At 37.7% G+C, this 26,191-nt stretch overlaps 1 protein-coding gene across 5 annotated transcripts in view; it reads left to right on the plus strand.

Moving 5' to 3' along the window:
* Positions 1 to 26,191, plus strand: part of grid2 (glutamate receptor, ionotropic, delta 2) — a 417,868-nt gene that overhangs the window by 32,081 nt on the left and 359,596 nt on the right. For all 5 annotated transcript variants that reach the window (XR_013823893.1, XR_013823894.1, XM_079896932.1 and 2 more), the window contains exon 2: positions 21,731 to 21,886. Coding sequence is in view for 3 of the 5 variants with exons in the window: in XM_079896932.1 (XP_079753058.1) it covers positions 21,731 to 21,886 (156 nt within the window). In the remaining 2 variants the exon portion in view is untranslated. The remainder of the gene's footprint in view (positions 1 to 21,730; positions 21,887 to 26,191) is intronic.

The following is a 26,191-nucleotide window of genomic DNA, read 5'->3' on the forward strand; positions in this document are numbered from 1 at the left end:
ATTCACTCACAAGATGTGACAAGAAAAAAAAAAATCGCTTAACCTATTCCAATTTGAAATGTATATATGATATCACATTTGGCTCATTTTGTTTGACCATATCTAGAATAACCCCTTCTTGGGGGAGAGAAAACAACAAACATTGTGTGGGGAAAATGAGAGACGTTTATATCTACCTGACCTTCACACTCTCAGTGGGAGCCAAACTGCAAATGATAAGAGTACTCATTGTAAGAACAAGGAGAGGAAATGGAAGGAGTGAGAGAGAAGAATGAAGAGAGCACACAGTGGGAAATCGGACGTGGACGGGGCGTATGAGAGGTGCTAGAGAAAGGTTGAGTGTTAGTAGGGGGAATTCACAGCAGGCGTTTTGTCACAATATTGGAAATGAATGACTTTTAAATTTTCAAAAATACTTTTCATTAATTGCGATAGTTCTTAAAGGGATAGTTCCCCTAAAAAAATGAACATTATTTAATTTACTCCCCTCACATTGTTCCAAACCTGGACCATTAACTTTCATTGTATGAAAAAAAAAAAAAAACAGATTTGGGTCTCTTAAGATTCATCAAAAGAGTCATGGACTAGGTTGTTACCAAAAAAGAAAAAGCACTTGTGGATGTTTGTTGATTTCCCTTTGACCCTCTTTAAAGACAGGCCCACTTTAGGAGGTACATTTTCTGTGACACTTTAATGTGTTCTGCCATATGTTTTCAAGGCTAGGTGATAAACTCTCTGTCTCAAGGACATCCAGACTCCAGACAATAAGTAATAGCATCTAGGTGGAGTACTCTTTGTTGAGCGGTCTCGCCTTGCTTTAACATGTTATTATGCCAGCTATTTCACTCCCAAGAAGAAGTCATGGAGTTTGATCTATGGCAGTAACTCATACACAGCTGGTGTGGCTGATACGAGAAGCTCTTCACCATAAGTAATGACAACATAAAGAAAATTTACCACCCTGCCACTCAGCGCTGGAGTTGGGCTCTGATATACGGACAACACCCCGATGCTAGCCCATCCAAATGCGAGAGCTTGTGAATCACAAAGAAACAGTGGGTGCGCAAGGGGTCGGAAAGGAAGAGCAGTTTGATTTGGGGAAGAATCAGCGGGCTTGGGCTCAGAGGTCAAGGGGAAGCATTGGGTTGTGCTGGGTTTAGATTTTGTGGACATGTCCATATGTTGTTTTGCATTGCTGCCACAATCACATCCAGTATGTGGCTGAAGGGCAAAGTATCCTTTTTTTTTTGGCTCTTGTTGACCTGTAAGGTTGCAGACCTTGAAATGTTTCTTTTCCAAGAAGCGATCTGTGTTAATCTTTCAGAGTCAATGGAGACATAAAGACAGCATTTACCCGCTCTGGCCTCCACTATTCACCAGTCAAGCGGTCTTCGCTAAGCTTCCCACTGTGATAACAGTGACAGCTGTGCACATTGTGATGCTTTGGGTTGTAAAAAATGCAATGAGAAGACATCTTGATGGCCCAAGACGAGTCATGTATGATAATGTAAGATACTGATGATACTGATGGCCTTTTTTTACTTACAATTTTTTTTTCTACCTGCAAAGCTGATTTTCCATTCAGTATAACTTCTCCATTCCCTCTCAATTTTAATTATGCAGTTTTCCACAACAATCATAATGTTTTTTTTGTACTTCATGGTCAATCACACTAATCAGTGTACTGTTTATTTCCTTTTTTAATTTTGTTCTTTTTTTAATAATTTTTTTTTAAATGAGGGTTTAGAGTTATTGATTTCTATTTTTTGTCTTTTCAATTTATGCATTTATTATTTATTGTTCATACTTTTTTGTTTTTGTTTGTTTACTTTAAAGCCCCCCCCCCCCCCCCCTTTGAGTTTTTTTTTTTTTTTTTTTTCATGTCTGATGGAGTTAATGCACACACTGGGATCATTGAAAATGTTTAATGTTAAATATCTCAGTTGCAACATATCAGTGACTAAAACTGAAATGAATGTGTCCATTTACTTTTAATGTCCATTACATAATGTGTTTACAGTATATGTTTTTTATTTATTAGAATGCAGGTCAATGTTCAGTCAGTGCATTGGATGCATGTCTAGTATGAGGATGAATGACTTCAGATTTTTTAAGTAGATATTTATGTGATTTTAAAGTTGAGTGATTAAGTAATCAATGAACAAATAAGCCTGAACTTTGAGCTGAGACTCAAATGCGGTTTGCCTTGTGCACAGCTATGGCATATGACACAGCGCTGCCCACAATGCTATTGCTTCTACATAACTTATTTTATCAGTTCTTTTGTCTTTGTTATATTTCAAACAGATTTCTGCTCGTTCTAAATCAGATACAGATAACGTAGCGCAGTAAAGTTTACATTTATATGAGTGCATTAGTGAGAGAGCGATTGTGTGTGAATTAATTCTACCTGGCAGCGTCTGTCTACTAACAGTGAAGCTGTGGGTTTTAGTGACTAAGAAATAGCCTATATGCTAGAACTTTTCAGTTACTAAGCTATTTTATTGATAAATCACAGTACAGTGTTGACAATACATTTTGGAGCTACTGAATGTTTCTGTGTGCGCGCAATCTGCTAATGATGTGTGAACTACTGTCTGTATGTGCTTGCGTTTCAATGTAGCAACTACAATGTAGTAGTGTTTAAGGTATTTGACAAGGATTTAAACAGAGGATTTGGTCAAATTTGAATATAGAATTAAAAGTTATTGTTTTGTGTATTATTACATTATTCGGCACCAGTTTTCACTCTGCTCACTCTGTCACATATTATTGAGTTTTGCCTTGGCCATATCTCACTTTAACTTTACAGAAGTCTTCTGGCATTCTGGAGAATCCTCCGATATTGTATAGTCCGACAGCTCACTCAGTTTATACAATCTGCTGAGTTCCCTCTGTTGGAATCGTTCTCCGCTACTCCTTGTAGTGGTGTTTATTTAATACTGCATTGCTGAAGGCTTCTCTTGATCGTCTGCAGGCAGAGGGACCTTCGATAGAGTGTTTAATGGAAAACATAGCTCTGCTCACATTACCATTTAATAGGATGTGATCTGCTTGGACCATGATTAAGACCTCATCTTGTGCATAGAAAGAGACGTACAACGGGTAGATTTAGCTCATACAAGCATACTGTGTGAGATGTTAATAATTGAGAAGGCATCTGTTCCAATTAATTTGCCCCTTCATATCAAATCCCCATTTAAATTTCCAAAACTGGGTCAGTCTCTATATAGCATGATGGAATGAAATGAATCGGCTTCTTTATATCGTTACATTTGAACACTGCAGAATCTTGCTCATCTCTCCAAAGATTTCAGGTCCCCTGGGCATTTGGCCCAACCGAATTTAAAGCCGCTAGCGCACCGCACATAGGCTTGTGTGGAAATCAGAATGCAACTCTCCACGCTGGCTTCCTTTGAATGATGAAGCAGATATTTATAATGTCTTTGTGATACAGAAACCTCATTAACCTCATATTATGTTGATAGATGCATTAACAGATCCTTAGCGCTGTTTAAGATGCGGTAAAGTAGGCTTGATTGTAAAAATCCTCTGTGGGCTCGATGTAGTGTGCATTTCTCACATGGAATATTAAGTTGCGAGATAATTTTCCATGTCTCTCCCTCTGAGTTGTCTCCTCCAGGCCAAAGCATGTGTGATTCCCTAGTCTGACATTACACATGCTATGAACATGTTTGTTCTTTGTCTTTACAATACAGTGCAAATATATTCAGTGCCATTATTGGCCTAAAATGACAATTTTATGTAGGAAATAACACACAGAATGCAGAGTTTTTTCCCCCTATTTTCACAGAATTGAATACAGTTATTTAATAGTGTGTGTATGCCGTGTTAGACACTGAGTTCTGTCTATTGTTTAAGTGCACTTCACTGTTGGAGTGTCACTGTTATACTTGCATCATAAATATTGTGCATATTTTCAATATTTAAATGACTTCAGGAAAGATGTCAATAAAACAACAATAAATCTAATAATTGCACGTGCCACCTACTATGGCCTAATAGTCCTAGGAAAGCAACTATCTGTCATTTTACATTGCAGTCATTTAAATGTAAGTACAGTATTTATTATAGCTGTGTGTCATAATACAGTAGTGAAATATGGTAGCCTACTGTTGTGTATAGGGGAAAAGGTAGAGGAATTACTATGATCAAAATACATTTTCGACCCTTCTTTAGCAAGCTAAACATTTTATGACCATATATTTTGTCATATATTTTACATTACATGTTATAAATGTAAATATATTTCACACATAACATCATATATTTTTGTTAGCCTATATTTCAGAATATATTTCAAAATGATAAATATAAGTGAACAACAAATGCAAATATATTTCAATGTATTTGGAATATATTCCACATATATTTTTGACACTATTTTTGACATATATTGAAATATATTTCAATATTTATTTTTTTCTGTATGGGCGTGGAGGGATATAGGAATAATTTCCAAGTATTAGTTACTCTAATGAGGATCATATCTGGTCCTGATGCTCTCCCAGTGCTTTATAGTGCAACTTAGTTGTTGCTATCCATGTACACCATTTGATCTCAAGCTGGATATGATTAAAGCGAGATGGGAGACCTCAAAGTGGAAGGCTGAGAGACCAAGGGCAATCTGGCTCCATCTGTTTCATAGAGAATCTTTAAGGAGCGCTGCACCAAATGTGTAAATCTCACCATGCTAACAGTGTCGGATAAAAGGCGTGAGCCGACAACCATTTGGAGGTGAGACACTCAGCAGTATTCTATCACGCCTGTCAATGGCAGATATAGCCTTTTTTCTGAGGTTTGGCAATTCACTCCCACCTGAGCCGAGAGCAAAGCTACTCCAGTGGGTTCTGCTTTTCGAGGAGCACAAAACTCTCTGACTTCCTTTTATCCTCCCTCGTTTTTACAGAACGACATGACATTTCCCATATATCACGGATGTATTGCGCCACAGATATGTGCTTCGCTGCAAAACACGTCAACTTGTTATTGAAAGTCAGAAAAGGGTGTTTAAATGTGGGTGGAAGCTCTGCGATTTGATTATCGCATTTTTATTTGTTTATTCTTAGGTGCGCATCAAGAAATAACCCCATCTGCGAGCAGCCTGACTGACATTTGGCGGAGACGGAAATAGAGAGCGGTAGAGACCAAAACATGGTGCTACAACCCACAATGTGTTCATTATTGAACACTTCTGGTACACGGCTTTCAGGCATTTCCGTGGAAAGATGAACTCTGCCCTGATAGCTCACTTCAGCACAAACAGCCTTAGGTGCCTTGGGTAAAGTCAGAGCTTTAAGCTTTTTGTGTACGTTCAGGGTCCAACACTTGAAGCTCAAACTGCAAAGTGTGTTTTGTGGTTTGTGTGCTGTATTTTTTCTCTTGTGGACATTTTTGCACATCTGATCTTGTTAAGTCTAAAAAAACGAGTGAAGAAACAAACTAACAAGTCAATAACACATTGTCAGGTTTGCTATACATGAGTGTAAGTTGTCTGTCACTAGCCCCTTTCACCCATACAATTTTTACTGGTAATCATTAAGAGATCATGTTTGAACAGGACCTTTTTTTTAATTTACCGGTAAATCAATGCCAATTATCCGGTATGAGAACTTGTAACATACCAGTAAATTAGTTGTATGATGCTACATTTGCAAAGAATTGGATTGTGTATGAGCATGTGAAAGGTCAGAATGCGCTGATGTTAGAAGTCTGCTTTGGGCCAAACAAAAAGCTCTGTCTGAGTATGTAAACATGAACTAGATAGACTCCTGCCCGCTGTGCCACGCAAGTATTTTTCCATTTATCCCATGTTTTTAAGAACAAAACCATGTTCTGTCACTTCTGTGTGATCATCCCCCCCTACTGTACGCCTGCCTCAAAATAATTGTCCAGATGGATGAAGAAAACGGCAGCTTTTAAAGGTAATTTCCAATTATTGACATCACAGAATACTTTGGTGCTGATGTGTTAAAGGAGAACTCTGGTCAATTTTAACATTGAGCTCATTTTTTTGTACATTTGGAGTGCTGTCAATACAGAGAACAACGACAAAAATCGGTGTTGCCTACACCGAGTTATTCTATTTTTAAAATTTGCACCCTGTTGACTTCAATGGGGCAAGTACTAAACCTGCTTTTAGCCTCTTAACATCCTTTATGTGTCATTACAAGTGCACAGAAAATGTGAGTGATTCCTTCTGAGTGAACACGAGTGAATCTGACTGCAGTAGATGTGAAAGATGTGTATAAAAATGATGTTATTTAAGCCAGCGCAAATACCTTTGTTTACATCCTGTTTTTCGGTTGAAGTCCAAAGTAGTCGATTGCCGAGTTCACGCGCGTGATCATAGGTATTAAACCTATGCGTGTGAACTCTGCAATCGACTACTTTGGACTTCAACCGAAAAACAGGATGTAAACAAAGGTATTTGCGCTGGCTTAAATAACATCATTTTTATACATTTCTTTCACATCTACTGCAGTCAGACTCACTCGTGTTCACTCAGAAGGAATCACTCACATTTTCTGTGCACTTGTAATGACACATCAAGGATGTTAAGAGGCTAAAAGCAGGTTTAGTACTTGCCCCATTGAAGTCAACAGGGTGCAAATTTTAAAAATAGAATAACTCGGTGTAGGCAACACCGATTTTTGTCGTTGTTCTCTGTATTGACAGCACTCCAAATGTACAAAAAAATGAGCTCAATGTTAAAATTGACCGGAGTTCTCCTTTAATGGTATCTTGTTGGTTAAAAGAGACAACACTTGCTTGTGTGGACAGCAAGTTGGTTTTGCTTTTATGTGCTTTTAAAATAGTGTAACTTTTTCAGTGACAAGCTATACTTTTTAAAAGCAACCAAATGCCATATCTGGTTTTAATGTCACGTTGTATTGTGCATGCAGCTTCACCACATGCTGTATGTAGCGTTGAAAAATCTGACTGATTCTTATAAGTCGGTTCGTTCTAAAACGTACTCTCACATATGTAATGTTGGAAAATGCGATTAATTTGAGTGAAACCGTTCCTTTCAAACGAACTTCTTTCATATCCAATTTTGGATAGTCCGTTTCATTCTAGGGAATTGTTCATGCTAGAGAATTTTAATGAATCAGTCTGTCCTAAACAATCCTCTTCATATGTGATGCTGGAAAGTCTGGTGAATCGGTTTGTTCTAGTGAATCAACCCTCTCATATGGTGTTGGGAAGTCCGATTCATTCTGTATGGTCTTCTTCTCTCTAATTTGTAATGTTAAAAAGTTTGATTAATTCTAGTGAATCAAGTGAATTCTAGTGAATTGGTTTTGTTCGTACAGTTCTTCAAGTCATGTAAACTGTATACACACTCACACACACACACACACACATTTTTGTTAGTAGCTTGTAATGTAGCTAACTCAAGTTTTAATTCTATGGATCGATGGTGTTCTCAGAATTTCTTTTGTCTTGTGCTGTTCCGTAGATTAATTAATGAACTCATTTCACATTAGGGTGGTGTGCCAAAGAAAAACAGCAAACAAACAACAAAGAGATTACTTTTTCTTTTCAACAACAGTGTTTGAAAACTGTGGGACCTCGCAGACAAGCCTGGAATCAGGTTTCCTGACAGCTTGGGGAAATCTGTACAATAGTACAACACACTGTATGGATACATCAGTACTCAAGATGAGAGCATGCTTATCCCTCCTCTTACAAAAGCCTCTCCCCCCATTAACGTCTTTGTTATTGAAGCTCACAACAGTATTTTAATCATTCAAGGATTACATATTCTTCAAAGGGAAAACCAGCACGCATACGTTTGCACAAATTTAGCTCGGAAGGCATCCAGTGCATACACAAGAGATTTTCTCAGCATCATCTATTGGCACATGCACCGCCCAATCAGAAAGTTAGCAGCAGGAAGGTGAATTTGAGACTTGATTAAACAATGAACAAATTTGACACTTGTTACAGCATTGAATTAGTGATTTGCACTGATTGTACACTGATTATTTGTTAGTTAGATTATTAATAAGTGGAGCATTTTCGGACTGAAAGAATGAACTATAAGTACAGAAATCTTTATTAGTTGCGTTTTGAGTAAAGATTGAGTAAAGCAAAGGATTTGTCCAATTCTGTCACTTTATATGCTTATACAGTAGCATGTTTACAAACTTCATGACAATTCTTTGAACTCAGAATATCAGTCCAGGAATTATTCTTTCAGCATGACTCACTCAAAACTACAGTTGCATTGGCAGGAATCCATCTTTTTTTCTTTGAGCCGACAATGTCATTCCTCATCACACTGATGTTTTTGTTCCTTGTTTACACAGAAATGGCCCCGTACAGATGCACCGTGTGCTTATGTAAATGCTTGACTTTTGTTATGCTAAGCACTCCGTCCCTTTCATCACTTTTTCCAGCTCTTGGCTGGTTGCTAAAGCAACCTCACCTGAATGTTTACGTTCATTGTTAACAAGATAGTAGGCTATATGTTCAGTGCGACTTGAATTTTACCTTTGTGTTTAGCAAGAATTATTGCTGGCTGCAATAAGGCAAGCTAGCCTGACAAGCCAGACCCACATCAAGATGTTGGGTCTGGGAACACACCATTGGCAGGGCTCAATCCGAGGGGCGGGATAAACGGTTGTCTTTCAAATTCCCTCTGCACGCAATAGGATAGCGCTACAATCAACCAGAGCAACGAAGAAGGTGACGTAGTCAGAGAGATTAAACTTTTGCTGTATCCGGTCGGCAAAACTCCGAACACATCTTCCTTTTTTAAGAATGACTTCAGTGCTGTTCTTTGTTCTTTTCTCAAAGAAAAGCTTAACTCCAGGTCTTCCAGAGTCGCGGCCAAAGCCGATTCGAAAGACTGCTGTTCGGCAGCAGCAGCTCTTCTTTGTTTTCAAGTAGCAGGGAATTCACGCGGAACCGTCGCAACTCTGACGTCATTATGTTAAGCCCACCCACCGACTCTATACACGATGTGATTGGCCTGACTAGTTTTTCCAGCTCGCAAGCCAACAGAGTGTTGCTAGACGACACTGGCTGCAAAATAAAATTTGCTGCCGCTAGGGTGCGTCTAGATTTCTAGGCTAGAGGCAAGTTTCAACTAGCCTGGTTCCGCCCTCCTGCGTACTTCCGCTCAATTTTATTTCCCTTCAGTACTACGTCTGGGATTGTGGTGTATTCTTTGGTTTTCTCCGATTATTTTTTTTACCAGTCCAATCAGCGAACAGAGGGAGTGGCTGAGAACGATGACGTTGAGGTCATGCGCTAGTTTGAGTATAGGGTTACGTCACGACCAAACGTTAGCGATTGGTTATGGCAGATCCAGAGTGACTCTGGGCAGATCCAATAGTTTTAAACTTCAACAGAGTACCCGCCTACAAGGAAGTTAACGCTTGTCAATGGAGAGAGGCCAGACTCTCTGTACAAATGAAATGTACGAGAGTCTGGTAGAACCAGGCTAAGTTTCAACAGGCACGAATACAATTTCTCACGGATAAAAAAAAAGTATGTAAATGGACCTTTAAACAGATTAGGAAAAAGACATATAAAGACTATGCTGATCTATGCAAAAGACATTAGGCTGAACAAAAATACTGCGCCTTTTTTGGTCCCTTAATTAAATGTTTGATTTTTTTTTTCCCTCTTGACTTTGCTTCTCATAATGAGGCGAGTAATTAATTTCTCTCTGTATTTTGGTGTAGGCATGTTTGTCTGAAGATCCTTATCCAATGGTTGTACCAAATTTATTGTATGCTTTTTAAATGCCAGTATTGAGACATTGTATTGTTCTTTGTAATCTTGGAAATAGATAACAGGTAGAACTTAGTAAATTTCCCAATATCAATTCCTTGGCTATAATTTAATTTTGATTTGGGCTAAATTCTCTGACTTAACCACAGGAACAAAATGCATGCAGAAAATCTCAGGATTTGACAACCCCTTAGCCCTAAACCCCCTTCAAACCCGGTTTACCTCATTCACGTCATAATTTAGCTGAGATATATAGGTCACAAAATAGCTAATTTAGAAAAAATCTGTGGACGAGCAAGTGATTAACATTCCAAACTACAATTTCACTTGCAATTTGAACCTTTAATACATGATGATTGCTTGTGAAATATGCAATCTGAAATAGGGTGAACCGTAAATTTTTCTTCCGTGGCAAATTCCGCTCATCTTTCTTCCTTGGCAAATTGAATAATACAGTACCGGTCAAACGTTTGGAAAATAGTCTCTTAATCTCATCAAGGCTGCATTTATTTGATCAAAAATACAGTAAAAAAGTTATACTGTGAAATAGAATTACAATTTAAGTTAACTGGTTTCTGTTGTAATATATTTTAACATTTCATTTATTCCTGTGATGGCAAAGCTAAATTTTCAGATGCCATTACTACAATCTTGAGTGTCACATGATTTTTCAGAAATCATTCTATTATATTTAATATAATATTACTGATTATGTTATTTTTTTGTGATATTTGTATTTATTTTGAGCATAAAATAACAATATTGTGCTTAAAACAAGAAAAGACTTAAGATATAATAACTGAAGATATAATATAGGCTAATATGTATTTTTTGTAGTGTGTGAGGATTCATCTCCAAAATGATGTTTTACACCTCCCCCATGATTGTCCACTATAAATTGACCTAAATTCCAGCGGATTGCTCTGAATATTATATGCGGAGCTGCAAAGCTGTTTGGGCGAGTGGAGAAGTCGGGGCTGCGTATAGCCTGCTTTGCTGGGAGAACTTGCTTTTTTCATCTCCTCTGCTCCCCCACTCTCTTGTCCTCCAGGCCACCCACTTCTACTGCAGTGATGAATAAAACAACAGACGCTGGTTTGTTACGTTTGTGCTGACTCTCTGTGTTTTAAATGAAGCACCAGACAAGCGCGGCTACACTTACAAGTAGTGCCTTGCTTCGTAAAACACATACTCGTGCGTAGGTCACCAGGGGAAGGTCAAACGGTTTTTGAATGCTTTGGTCCATTAAAAAGATTCCATGCCTTAAATGGACCCTTGGTACTAAATAAAGAATGTAACCTGTCCCTTGATCACTGAGGTACGTGGTCCGAGAGAGAGAGAGAGAGAGAGAGAGAGAGAGAGAGAGAGAGAGAGAGGAGAGAGAGAGAGAGAGAGAGAGAGAGAGAGAGAGAGAGAGAGAGAGAGAGAGAGAGAGAGAGAGAGAGAGAGAGACCGAGAGAGAAAGAGAGAGAAGCCCCCATGGGCGGGTGTATGCTGTCGGTAGAGCTTTTAAGTTTGAACCCATTCCCTGCTTAATTTCTGCTCATGCCTGATATGCTCAGTGATGATGGATGATGGGCTTGGGCGCATTGTGTTAGATCTTGCATATCTTCAGTCAGGCTTGTCTGGAGCTGACCAACCTAGTTTTAAATTAAGCCATCCCATCTATCTCTCTTCCTCGTCGCCCTCCATTTTTTTGACACCTGAATGAGTGGGGCAAGTCTGTGTCTTCTCATGCAGAATCTTTTACCGAATTACATCAGTGTCAAGCAGGCGATTGCTTCCAGATAATTTACCTCTCAGCTGAGATGGATTTGCATTATAAATAAGGAAAATTGCCAGTCTGTGATGCTGCCTTATTCAAAATAGCCTTAAGAACTGTTAAAGTTGCCTAACTGACCTCAGACACCTACTTAAAGTGTCACATTCCTTGTTTATCATCATCTGCTTAAATTTCAGTGAGTCTGGTTATCTGCTTAAAAATGTCACAACAAGCTAAATGTGCTTTCGTAGTGAAAGCTTGTGCTTAGCAGCTCCGTTTGAAAAATCCCTGAGAAGGTTGTCTAGGTTTACAGAGGATGTCAGAGTCTTCTAACCTGTAATTCTGGTTGATTTTCACACAGACCTTCAGTAGAAACATACATTTTTCACCCACATTCACATAATAGATTGGCCTTTTCAATGATGTGATTCTCATGTTGGGATTCTCCTGAGGGCATCAATACTTAGCGCCACAGTTAAAAAGCAGCATTTCTACCTCATTACCGAGACCACCTGTGTGTTTTTCACACACTGGCTGTGTCTGAACACTGACAAACGGCGCCGTCTTAAAGGTAGGAAAGAAAAGGCGCATTCAAATTCGTCATAGCCTGTCTACTAAAATTCCTTCATCTGGCTAATTTTTTTAAAGGGATCGTAGGAGTATCCTTTGCTGCCTATGGTATCCCACAATTATTACAATTTAAAATAACTGTCTTATAATTTAATATATTTTAAAATGCAATTTATTTCTGTGAAGACACAGCTGAATTTCCATCATCATTCCTCCAGTCTTCAGTGTCACATGATCCTTCAGAAATCATTCTAAAATACTGATTTGCAGCTTAAGAAACATTTCTCATTATTATCAATGTTGAAAACGGCTTAATATTTTTGCAGAAACCTGATACAATTTTTCAGAATTTGTTTGATTAATAGAAAGTTCAACACAACAGTATTTGTTTCAAATAGAAATCTTTTGTAGCACTATAAATGTCTTACTGTCATTTATTTACTGACGCCAATTTTTTGAACGGTAGTGTTTTTCTGTATATACATATATAATGGATATATTATTATGTCTGTTGACTTGAACATGTAAATGGATTGTCCCATAGGCTATATCAAGTTTAAGGGTAAATACAAACAAACAAACAAACAAACAAAAACATTGGTACAGTAACATGTTTCTTTTGATTTTTAGACACTGCCATCCCCAATAGATTTATCTTTTTGAGTTTTGCATTTGCTCGCGAGTCGCGAGTCAAATTTGGGTCGCCTGAAGCGCAAAAATGCTAGAGTGCAGCCCATGAGGGCTTAGACCCATGTAGTCATATTTAACGCAACCTTGAAAATGGCCAAAAAAGGCCTCCCAGAAATGGGCAGAAGGTGCAATATGACTCAATTTAGCTCATTCATCTGCATTGTCGCATATGTCGAGTTCAAGTGTCCATAAAAAAGAATGGTATTGTAAAAATGTTCACATTTAGCATTTTTATAGCCCGTTACTGTGTATGAAGGCTCAATGTTATATTAAACGCACCATTGAATATGACTGACAAACAGCACTTGAGAACAAAGCTATAGATATGGATGGGTTCATGAAGCATGGCATTATTTAAGGTGGAAAGAAAAGTGTTAATATGTAACTGGATTCAGCCTCTTCACACTGCAGCTCTAATGAATGCTGAATATTGGGCTAGTGGGTAAACTTTAAAGGTGCAATAGATGATCTGGGAAATGCTAACTTTACCCTGCTAGCATTGAAAGCATACGAACCCACCCTCCCTGCAAATCGCCGTTCAAAGCCACGCCTCCTCCAAAACGCGCACAGGCCAGAAGCGAGGCGACCAGAAAAAACTTTATTGGATTACACCATGTGTCATCCACTGGTGAGAAAACTTTACAGTACATTGAGGGGAGAAACAGAAGCGCTTGCTTGCATAGAAGTATGTGATTGTGAAATGACTCCAGTTCAGAAGTTGACACGAAGGAAAGAATGCACTGTATTTCAGCTTTATTCATATGCGATTTCAGGACATAGCGGCAACACAGTCGAATCTCACTGAATTATCTGCATATAGGGCAAAGTCAGCGGTATAGAACTGTACTGTCAAACCTGAAATGTAGATATTGCCAACAAATGAAATGATTGAATGAACATTTATGGTCCTACGCTTTCCACAAAAAAAAATAAAAAAAAATAAAACATTTAGACCACTTAACAATGATTGCTATCAGGATATGAGGAGACTTTCAACCAACATAACAAAAAATGTTGCTGTAGAGAATCACCTATTGCACCTTTTATTAATGAGGAATCAGCATCCCTGCAAAGATTCAAAATCAGTTTTCATTGTAAAATAGGAAAAGCTACTCTAGATATGTGAATTTACAATTTAGATCTAGATCCACAATCTGCGTCTGATGGGTTAGGTAAATTCAATTTAAATGTACAGTTTATTTTCAGCTTCTGACTGCATTTCAGTTGAGAAAAGATTATAGTCATTAAATATTTGGTTGGTTAAAGCTCTCTTAAATTTGTTCTAGATCATTAGCCTGTCTGACACCAGTTTCCTGAGGGAAGCCATGTAAAAGCACTGGTGGTTATTGACTTACAGGCAATTTTTTAGGTTTCGGACCTCAGAGAAGTAAAGGCGCTTTCCTGATTCATGTGAGGGTACTTCCCAGCCCCTTGGGACTTTATGTGAGCTCAGGTTCTCGCATCGGGAAACACAGATGGAGAGGAGCCAGAGCAACAATCGTCAAACCGTACGCAGAGGTGAAAATTACTCTTGGCTTGCCCCACTTTCCCCAGCTTCTTGTCTCATTTCTTCTGCACCTTTCTGTCTGGTGGACAGCGTGACTCATTGTTGGACTGTCACTCTCTTAATGATGTCAAAGGGTCCTTCTCTAACAGGAGTCATGCCTTCACGTGCCCATCTGTCTGAAGACTCAGCAGCCCCATTTAAGCCAGGTTTGATTAAATGTCAGAAGCAAAGATGTGTGCAAAAGGAAAAGGTGAAGGACATCAATGCAGGATGGAAATTGCTTTTGAGGGCCAGGGGAAGCTGGCAGCTCAATGCATTAATGATGAAGGGAAATTAATTTACATTGTAATAATGAAAGTGTGTCGGAGCCAGAGGGAGGGCAGCATGCAGTATCTTTTGCAGAAGAAGTAGCATCTTTGGGAATATTTTTCAAATTACTCTCAAAAGGGATAATGCGCTGCAGGTGTCTCATTGCACACATAGGTTGTGTTAAGCCGTCAATAGGGAAAGCTTTCACTGGTGTTTTTTTTTCCGGCCAAAGTATTTAATATGACCGCCATGCACTCGCCTAAATGAGAATGGGACCTGGCATAACAGTTTTAACCACATGTGGCTCAATCACTGCTCCTTGCTTTGTAACAGCTGGACTGTAAGCACAAATTAGCAGTGACTAGTTTCGTTTGTACTTATGTTACACTCCGTTAACCCACAGCGACTTAGTTTGTATGAAAACTGTTTTACTCCTTGGTTTACACTTTGGTTTCATATGACACACAATGATTTTGATGTTGATTGTAAGGCTCTATATGGCGTTTGTAGACCCTTCAGTTAAAAGAGGCAATTGACATTTTGTTATAGTTTCTTTAACTTAGAATACACGTGTGAAAGCTGGTCCAACTGAAAATACAGTTTTTAGTCCGATTAAGCTAAACAATATACATTTATACCATTGTTGTCAAGGCTTAAACATACTTACCAGGCTGGTAAACCAGTTTACACCACCAAATAGGCTGGTTTGAGATGTTTATTTTCAGGTGTGTTTTTTTGTGATTGATCATTAAGAGTACTCCAATTCATTAAATCCAGATTATACCAGTCTAAGGTGTGGCTAATCCGGTTAGCTTTGATGGTTTTAGGAGGGGTTTCAACACTTTTGAGACAGTCAGGGTGAAAGATGACTGAGCCATAGTGACTAATTGTAATGTTCAAAAGGGCAGATGTAGACCCGCTATACGATTAAAAGAGCCAATTACTTTTTTGTCTACTCTAATGCATGCATCCACTGCACTGCACTGCACTGCAACAAAAAATAAAATAAAAAATCATATTCTTAATGAGTTTTTATTGTCTAATTTTCCAGCCAAAATATCTAAAAATCCTCAAAACAAGATACATTTTGAGACGCAGCACTCTTCTAATACCTGGTTAAAAGTTAGTACTAGTAAGTTTAAAAACAAATGCTTATATTCTATACTATAAATAAGTCTTAATATTTTATGTAATGATGCCTCTGAAGTAAAATGATGTCTTTTGAGGTATTTCAGATATTTTTCCTGGAAAAAGAAAAAGAAAAAAAATGTGTTCACTCTTTATGAAATAATTGTAGTATTGTGCACATTAGCTGACCTTGCCTGAAAAAAATTTGCTTGCATTTTTTCTATTTCTTTATGGCATGATTTGAGTTTAAGAAGCACAGGACAGTATATGATATCATTACCAGTCAGATTTTATTCCCGATTTAAAGTATATTATTAAAGCATATATTATTATTATTATTATTATTATTATTATTATTATTATTATAAGTATATTATTAAATTTATATAATTTTCCTCCTTCAAGTTAAAAGGAGCTCTTTTCCTGGGGGTGTTGCAAGTATGGCTGCAGAATGGACTGATTTGCCCTAAAGGAACTTTAACGCGCAGGCATGGCAGTAACCAATAAGCTTCTCACACTAAAGAACTGGAGAGACATTGTCAAGCTCCGATCTGATTTTCAGCAAAGGCGAAGACACAAATCAGAAATACAATTGTTATGGCCATTGTTTCATCAAATATTTTTCTGAGATCCTAAACCTGCATGACAAATAAATTAAGAATGTGGCCACATAAAAGTCTGTTTTTACAGAATGAAAATCATTTTCTCACTTGTACTTTATGCCTTAACATAGTCTCTCTGGTTAAGCTAGTTAAGCAGCGCGGTCGAGACACCAGCACACCGACATCCCATGCTGGGCATCAGTGTCCAAACCACAGCGTATTCATGGAGGTCTTTCCAGCTGGGGTGTCATCATTGTTTTAATATGGTCATGATTGGCTTTGTTAAAAAAAACTGCAAATAAACACAGCGGGTTAGCAGTCGTTCATGACAGTTTAATTAAATTTCTCCCACGGCCCAATAAATGCAGGCACAGGCTTGAGGGTAGACCACCATACATCCTCAAACAAAAGCCAGAACAGCACCGTTTGTTTGCATGCTGGCAGACGACAAGAGGTCCGTACGACTGCAAAGCAAAAAATTGAGAGATATTAATGGCTGACAGTGCGTGGCGGGCCACTGCCAGTATGATAAACAATGCTCGGTGTTGCTGTTTTTATATCACATATTATATCAAGCCATTACTGCACTCAGTGGTCTGCAAAGCTCATTAATCTGCCTTGTCTCAGAGGTGTCACTGCAAACACGCCGTCCTTTTTAGAGATGCGCCCCTGTGACCGTAAATCTGCACCTAAGATGCAGAAATCCCCAGCCATTGCTAACTAATACATCATCATCATTAGGCCATGTCTATGACTGAGTTGCCTTCATCATCACCAATGGCCAGAAGGGGCATCGGGGTTGCAACTACTTTATCCTTCTGTACTTTATCCTAACTGACGTACTGAACAGTATTGATCTGATTGACCCTAGAGGTCAAGCTTTAGCTGGTTAGCATGGTCCATTTCAGCCCCTCTGATCTTTCTGTTGATGCCCAGACAAACGTATCTGTATTTTGTCAGTGTAGATGTTTTATTATTCTGAAATGGACGTATGTTTTTCCCAGTTGACTACTTTTGACATCACAGCTCAGGATAGTTGCTAGTGAAGGGTTTGGGATTCAGTGCCCATGAGAAAAGTTCAAATTGCATTCTTCCAGGGGGTCCTAAGCAATTTGAGCAGTGCCTTTGAGAAGAATGCTAACGGATGGCTCTCTCCAGGTATTATAGACCTCCCACACGCCAAAGAGAGTTTCCAAATAACAATTTGCTTGCAAATGCAACATGTGTCTTAGCTCTATTACACTGCCACCTTACTTACTAGGGTTTGAAAGGATGAACCACAGAGACGTTTCACCCAGCTGCTGTCCTCTCAAACTGTCCAACAGTGACAGGCTTGTCAGTGTGCACCAATATAGAGCCTCTAGCTGCTCTGACTGAAGTGTAGGAGGGAAGAAGTCGTCTTTCGTTTTCTTCAGGTCGTGGCAGTTCGCTGAGAGAGAACACATTGTAATACCCGCTTAAGGCCAATTATCCAAGCTCTTCCTCCAATGAATTTGACATTGTTTGAGAAGATCAGTGTGTTATTGTCATCAGTGTGACACAGAATTATTGGCATTGTTCCATGTTCATAATCTTTTTTTATAACCTCAATTGATTCTCACATTTTTTTTTTGTTTTGATTGTCCTGTGCCCTTAGTTGAAAATTATTTATTAATGTAACAAATTATTATGACTTGATCAGTGGCATGTCCAAAGTACTTTGACTAATGGATACAGACTCATTTAGAGATTCCAAAAATCATATGACTTAATAATGTGCATTTCTTACAGATAATTTAAACAGATAGTATCCACCTCATGTTTAACGTAAGAGCGAACATGGCCATTTTTACTTTAAATCTGAAAGGCTCCCAATCTCAGCAGCTTCCAGTTATTTTAACTGTACAAAAACAGTCTGTTGTGCTGCTTGATGTTACACAGTGATATTTGTTGCCATATAATTTTAATTGTGTCAAATAATATATAGCGCAAATAGTTTTACCGTTTACTGCACTGTTATCCCTTTAGTTATTGTAAGAAATCTTGCACATTCATAAGAAATAGCTTACTTCCGCATTGAAAACAAGGTGAACAACTTATGTTGCAACGTTCCCCTGACAGATAGCAACATTGTAAATGTTAGAAATTAAAATAAGCTGATTTTATCACACCAGGTAAAATAAATCTGTAGCATTGATGTTAGCTGGTATTAATTAGCTACAATAATGTTATCAAACCAAAGCTGGTTCCCAGTTGCTGAGTTCCTCCAATGGCAATAAGTTGCACCAGGGACAGCAAACTGCTATTTGTTGGGTAATCGAATTGTGTTCTTATATTTTTGCTTTGGATAGCCAAAGCTGAGTAAAGATGAAATGATTAGCTGCCAACTTCCAATCCAAGAGGGTTTATCAGATTTGATCAAAGGTCTTGTCTCTTGGGAGAGAGCTAATCAAAGTTGGACCACCCATCTGGACACATCTATGTTATTGTGACAAGTTGTTGTTAAAGTGACACACGACTCTATGACTGAATCCAGTTGCCCTTGGTATGTCCAGTTGAGCCAGACTCAGTGCTATTTCTTTGCTCTTTGATTTATTTGATAAATTTGTCTTTTGCCTCGCAACTCAATTGCCCAAGAGCTGCAGCCTCTCTGCGTGTTTAGAGCCGCAATCCAGCAGTTTGTAAATCAGGATTCACAACTACCCTCTAATACTCGTGCACACTTACACTCTCTTGCTCATCCGAAGAAGAGAAGCCCCCATGGGATGGTGAGTGGGACTGATTAAGACAGGCCAGTGTTGCTTATGAAGACTTGCCACGGGCTCTTGAGTACTTTATTGTGGAATTATGTTTTGCTCTCAATCACACTACCTAAGTGCTTGAGGAAGTCTTTACCGCATTTTGAACAAACATCTGCGTCCTTTCAACATTTTTTTTTTTTTTTTTTCTGAGCCGCTTGTTATTGACATGCAAGTTCTCAGCAAAAGTGATTTCTTAATGAGTATTTTTTTCTTGTTTTCCATTTAAATATGTAAACATCCTTACAACAGGGTACAATTACTTGTGAAGCAAGTGCATATTGAAGGTTTGTTTTCAGAGAATATATTTTGAATTGCAAAATGTTATTTCCCTCTATAAAACTCATTACATTTTGTTACTTTGTAAAAAAATTATATATATATCAATTAAATGTATCTTTTAGGAATGTTTTAGTATTATTACTAGAAAACAAGACTAAAAAAAACTGATTAAGAAACACATTTTTGTAGTCATTCCCTGTCCAACCTAATAGAATTTTGAATTCAAGATGGTTTTAGTTACGGTGGCAAAACAAATCAAGGCAGATGCACATGGATTTGAGAATAATACCCCTCTACAGCATTCCCTATTGCGATGGATGAGATATGTGGCTTTAAAGAAGCTTCTACCTTGAGTTTTGTTTCTATGGCAACTCTATTCTGTCCTCAGATAAAATACCCATTATGATGTTTTTTCAGAGGACAAAGTGAGTTTTTTTTTTTTTTTTTTTTTTTTTTTTTTTGAGATTTGTCTTGTTAAAGGCTTGACAGTTTTCACAGGGCCCTGTAGGTACTGTCTTGGCTTGGCCTGTTCACAACTGACCACAGACTCTAATGTGATATGGGCACATTGACTTCCTACTGTGTGCCACTCATTGAAAGAGGACCAATTTGTCCCCACTACTGTGAAAATACTCTGCTTCAGCCTACTTCCTATATACCGCTGAGGGTTGACAATTTTTTTTACTTAGCTCTCATGTATACAGGTCGACAAGATTCAATTTCCTAGTACATAGATATACAAGATTCAATTTTAGGATTTGTTTTCTATTGCAGCTGGATCTGTAGAGACCAACAAGTGTAGATTAAATTGCTTAGAGAAACATTTGCACTCTGCCTGCACTTATAAAAACCTGACGTGCACATATGTAGAGATCATTGCATGTTTATTTATATACATTTTTGAAGACTTTGTCTAAAACTCAAATAATTGGCAGTCTACAAATACCTTTTTGCTTAAAAGCTTGTATATATTCTTTACCTCGTCTAGGATTCATTTATTAAATTAATGAAGTAAGGTGCTAAATTAAGCCAGACAGAGTAATAATAATAAAGCATTGATTTTTTTTTGGCACAGCGCTGCTGTCTAGAACTCATTTTACGTTGTATATAGTGATGTGTTTGCTGTGCTAGGCTGTTTTCTAACTTTTTTGTACAGTATGCACAACGTCATTTATTATTTGTTGTTTCAAAATTTCAAATAAAAAACAAACAAACACTTTTTTTAAAATATATTTATTCATATACCACATGGTTTGTATTGCATTATCACCTTTGCTGTGTTTGCTAATTAACTGGATACATTTACTGTTACAGATTAGTTCAAATAACACTCACATAGGGCTGGGCGATATGGCCAAAAAAAATATCACAATAATAGTTTTATATCAGTCGATATCGATAATTATCACGATAAATGTCAAATCTTTATTTCTTTCAAGTTTAAAGGCAGGTTTCTGCTCCTAAGTGTAAGTTGTAGAAACCAGAGCGTTAATTGTGGTTTTCAACTACTCTTTAATGTCAGAACATATCATGACAAACACTTGCCAAACAGGTGAACATTTCACAAATCTGAGAACATTCAAACATTTGTCATTTTCCTTAACAAAATAAATATCTTTATTGGAAAATTAATTTCTTAGTTTCTGCATGTGCTAATGGGGGGTATTGTTTCAAGTCTTGAAAACAGGTTTGTGTTGCCTGACTTTGATGGCACATATCTTCAGTACAGTTTGCAGTGCAGCAGGGACGTCACTAGGATTGGAAGACAGGGGGGGCTTAGCCCCCAGGGTATTTGTAACTTGCGTTTATAGAAAATCTTAGTGAATTTGAGTAAAAACAACTATGTATATGTTTAGCTGTATTTGTCTCTTCAACCCCGTTACCCTAGTCTCAACCCCGTCACACCTCTTTTTTTATTAATTTTTTTTTTTTTAAGTTTATGAATAAGTAATTTAATGTTTGTTGAACTTAGTCAGAAATGTTAAGAGCAATTATAAGAATACTGATTTTAGTTCAAATTCTGAATTTAAGCCATATCTTTGATCAAAAATGATAGGGTTGCTGTCACAAAAAGTGCCCATTTCAGGCTTTATAGCATAAGTGTATTATAAACATTATCGAACATTTATCGAACTTGTGATATCATTTTATCGAGAAAAATTATATCGCGATAATTATCGTTATCGTTTTATCGCCCAGCCCTACACTCACATGAGATTTTGTATTGATCAGGAATGAGATAAAAAATCAATCTGGATTCTGTTACTTTCAAGTGTCTTTTTCTGTGTCCAGTTGTCAACTGTATGATCAATCTTAATATATTATCTTGTTTTAGGGGCCATTTTTGATGAGTCTGCCAAAAAGGATGATGAGGTGTTCCGCATGGCGGTGGCAGATCTCAACCTCAACAATGAGATCCTGGAGACAGAGAAGATCACTGTGTCCGTGGAGTTTGTTGATGCAAACAACCCTTTCCAGGCAGTGCAGGAAGGTAAGTTATCTGATTATTTACATTTACATTTACATTTATTCATTTAGCTGACGCTTTTATCCAAAGCGACTTACAATTGCTATACATGTCAGAGGTCGCACGCCTCTGGAGCAACTAGGGGTTAAGTGTCTTGCTCAGGGACACATTGGTGTCTCACAGTGGATTCGAACCCGGGTCTCTCACACCAAAGGCTTGTGTCTTATCCACTGCGCCATCACCACCCCCATATTTAAATCTGTTTTGAGAAATACTTGCGCACCCTTTTGGACTCATCCCCTTTAATGTGAGCCTGTATGGAATTGCAATGAAAAGCAATTCCAAAAATGCTGATAATCCAATATATGCATCCTTAATTCAATCTAAATGATAATTAGAATAGAACAAGACAAAGTGAGTGGGTGGATAGATGGACAGATAGACAGATAGACAGATAGATAGATAGATAGATAGATAGATAGATAGATAGATAGATAGATAGATAGATAGATAGATAGATAGATAGATAGATAGATAGGTGGGTAGGTAGATGGACAGATAGATAGATGGACAGATAGATAGATAGATAGATAGATAGATAGATAGATAGATAGATAGATAGATAGATAGATAGATAGATAGATAGACAGATAGATAGACAGATAGATAGACAGATAGATAGATAGATGGATGGATGGATAGATAGATAGATAGATAGATAGATAGATAGATAGATAGATAGATAGATAGATAGATAGATAGATAGATAGATAGATAGATAGATAGATAGATAGACGGACAGACAGATAGATAGATAGATAGATAGATAGATAGATAGATAGATAGATAGATAGATAGATAGATAGATAGATAGATAGATAGATGGACAGACAGATAGATAGATAGATAGATAGATAGATAGATAGATAGATAGATAGACAGACAGACAGACAGACAGACAGACAGACAGACAGATAGATCTGTGAGTGGGTGGTTAGAAATGTTCTGTTGGTTAGATTGGTCTGTTGTAGATGGATAGATCAGTGGGTGGGTATCTAGATATCTCTGGTATATCCAGATAGGTTAAATAGATTGGTGGGTTGGCATATCTAGATAGGTTAGATAGATTGGTGGGCTGGTATATCTAGATAGGTTAAATAGATTGGTGGGTTGGTAAATCTAGATAGGTTAAATTGATTGGTGGGTTGGTATAGCTAAATAGATAGATTGGTGGTATCTAGATAGGTTAGATAAATCAGTGGATGGTTAGATAGGTTAGATGGGTCAGCAGATATATATGTAATGTGAGTAAATATGTTAAATAGGGGTGGGTATCAAATAGGTTAGATAAATCGGTAGATGAGTAGATAAATTAGATAAATCAATGGGTGAGCATGTACTTTAGTTATGTTCTGTACTGTAGGTTAGATAGGTTGGTGGGTAGATAGGTTTGTGGGTGGGTATCTAGATAGGTTAGATAAATCAGTGGATGTGTAGAAAGGTTAGATAAATCAGTGGGTGAGTAGAAACTAGATATGAACTGTAGGTTAGATAAATCAGTGGATGGGTATATAGGTTAGATAGATTAGTGGGTGAGTAGGTAGTTATGTATTAGATCTTTAGGTTAGATAGAACGGTGGTTCAGTGGGTAGATAGATAGGTTAGATTGATCACTGGGTTGGTAGATAGATACTGTAGGTTAGATAAATCGGCAGATAGATATATTACAGTGTATACAGAAATACATCATACACATGAACTGGAGGGTACTAAATGTTGTAAACAGAGCAAATGTAAAGCAGTTTGTTAAAACAAACAGTTGTAGGCAGAAGAGTCAAAACAAGTCAATGTTTCATGCACACAGCGGAAGAATCATAGAGTCTTATGGCAGTAGGCAGGAATGACCTTCAGTGGCACCCTTTCTTACACCGTGGATGGATCACTCTGTTGCTGAATGCACTCTTCATTTCGGGAAACATGCCTGGGAGAGGGTGGGAGACATTGTTCATGACGTTCATTAAGTCGGACACCATTCTGCTCTGAGCCACTACCTCCAGAGAGTCAAATAATGTTTGCATAAAACAAAAACCATGAATAGCCTGCATTTGTTTACTTGCTGTTAAAAATATACGTATTATCATGTAAATAGCTTAGCTTGAACCTATGAAACCTTTATTTGTAGTCATATCCTCAGTTCATGAATTTAACTTAAAATTCCTTCACATAAAGAGTAAGTATGGCTTAATTAGGTGTCTCTTTTTATCATTAGAATAAATTCTTGCCTCAGTCTTCCACTTCACATGCTCACTCGGCCTGATGTTATGCAATTGTCTGGATTCAACACTTTCATAGCATTCAGAGGTCAGCATTATCTCAGCCTCTAATATTTAATTTAAGATCAGTTGAATGATCTAATAATACCATGATGCTGTGGTTTCCTCAAATTAGTGCAGTTAGTTCTTGGAGAAGGGCCATTTTCTGTTATCCTGCGAGAAAAGAGGACAGGTACAAGGCCCTTGGAATGTTGCCATTCATGCATCAGCAAGTTCACTGTGTTCTATACAATTGCATAGTTCAGTTAACTAGCACTTAATCTAACTTTGGCATCTTCCGCTGTTTCTCACTCTCTTCTTATATAAAGTTTTATATGCTTGTTCTTATTTGTTCCAAGGTATTTTGATAACCTGCTTCACTATATTTGACAATGGCACAATATTGGATTGATCTAAATGGTTTCAAACAGAACAAGAAGTAAACTCAGACAATGTATGATGCCTTACACTGGGATAATTCACTAAGTAGGGATTATGTTGGTATGTTTATTTGCATGTGCTGTTTTTCGCACAAGATTCTCTAAATGATAGATAATAGTGCAAAAGGCTAAAAAATTAGTGCTCATACTAATTGTGTTAAACAATTATCCACCTTACAGGTTGCTTCTAAGTGCCAGGTTGTGTTGGATTTTTTTTTAGGATCATTAAAATGTGCTCGACTATACCGTGCATGCAAGTCCAGTCATGATGTTCTTCTCCATTATTTGATCATCATTTTGATGAATTACTGCTGCCACCATCAACAGAAAATGTGCACAAATACCTCTTTTCAATAAAAGTCTGTTTACTGTCTTCTTAGCATTGGCGGTAATTGTGCAACAATAATTGCACTAGGCAAATAGCACTGACTGAGGCATGTTTGCACTGAGAAGGATTACAATGGCATTATAAATAGAGGCTAGTTAAGTTGGACTGCAGGTGGTAAGTGAATTAGATGTAGGTTTATGAGCTAAAATGCCACACTATCTAATGTTAAGAGGACCTTTACATGTATTGTGAGTGATTGATGTTATCTACTACATTTTTTTATTAGGCAAAGCAACTCATAATTAATGATACTTGCCTTTAATTTAAGGGCATACAAAAATGCATTTTTTAACAACCCAAAACAACAAAATTGCATGGCTGCTTGACTCATACTCAGAACATCCCGGTTAACTCTGTTAAGATATGTTAATGTAAACATGGCTGACATTTTTCTGACTCTCATTCCTCTCAATTAATTGTCTGTGAGACTGTTACACCAGTTGGCAAGCATCTCAGCGTTTTGTTCTCCTTCGTATCCGTGTGTGGATGAATTCAGCGGCGCCGCCATCCTTTTAGCCACACAGTCTTCGAGGTAAAGGGTAGAGTGGGAGATGTTGTAGTTGACCCCTGTTATCTAATGGAGAGGGATGCATTAGCGAAGAACACCCTGTGCTTTTGATGGTTCTTCACGCTCACATAAAGCGCTCCTCTGCTCTGTTTGTGTGCTTTGCCATCCTTTTTTTTTTGTTTGTTTGAAGATTCTCAGTGAGGGAGTCTAATTACAGGTGCACATGTGTTATGGTTCAGCATGAGTGCAGTCGATTCTGCTTCTTATGGATGTATGATTCTGGACCTCGTTATGTATACCTCATTTGTTTAAACATCTGTTTGTCTCCTTAAACTCAGCTTCCTGCTATGTGATTAGATGAAACGCACCCAGAAAAGCTTGTCTCTCATGTACAATCTGTTCTAGCTTGGAACTTTTTAACAGGCCAACAGATAAAAAAACAACTTTTGTCGTTGAATAAGCCCAAGATTTGACAGATTTAATAGACTCTCTAATGCGTAGATCAAGCTCACATCACATCTGTTTCCTATAGCTCTTTTTTTATTGAATGTAAATATGCAGAATTCCAAGAATTCACATTAATGGAGATCAACATTTACACATGCTACAACATGCATGTTACAGTTTAGAAATTTTGGAGTTACTGGTGAGAGAAGTAACTGTTAGCAATATTGTGCAGTT

This window comes from Squalius cephalus, assembly GCF_949319135.1.
Source record: "Squalius cephalus genome assembly, chromosome: 16".
Classification (NCBI taxonomy): domain Eukaryota; kingdom Metazoa; phylum Chordata; class Actinopteri; order Cypriniformes; family Leuciscidae; genus Squalius; species Squalius cephalus.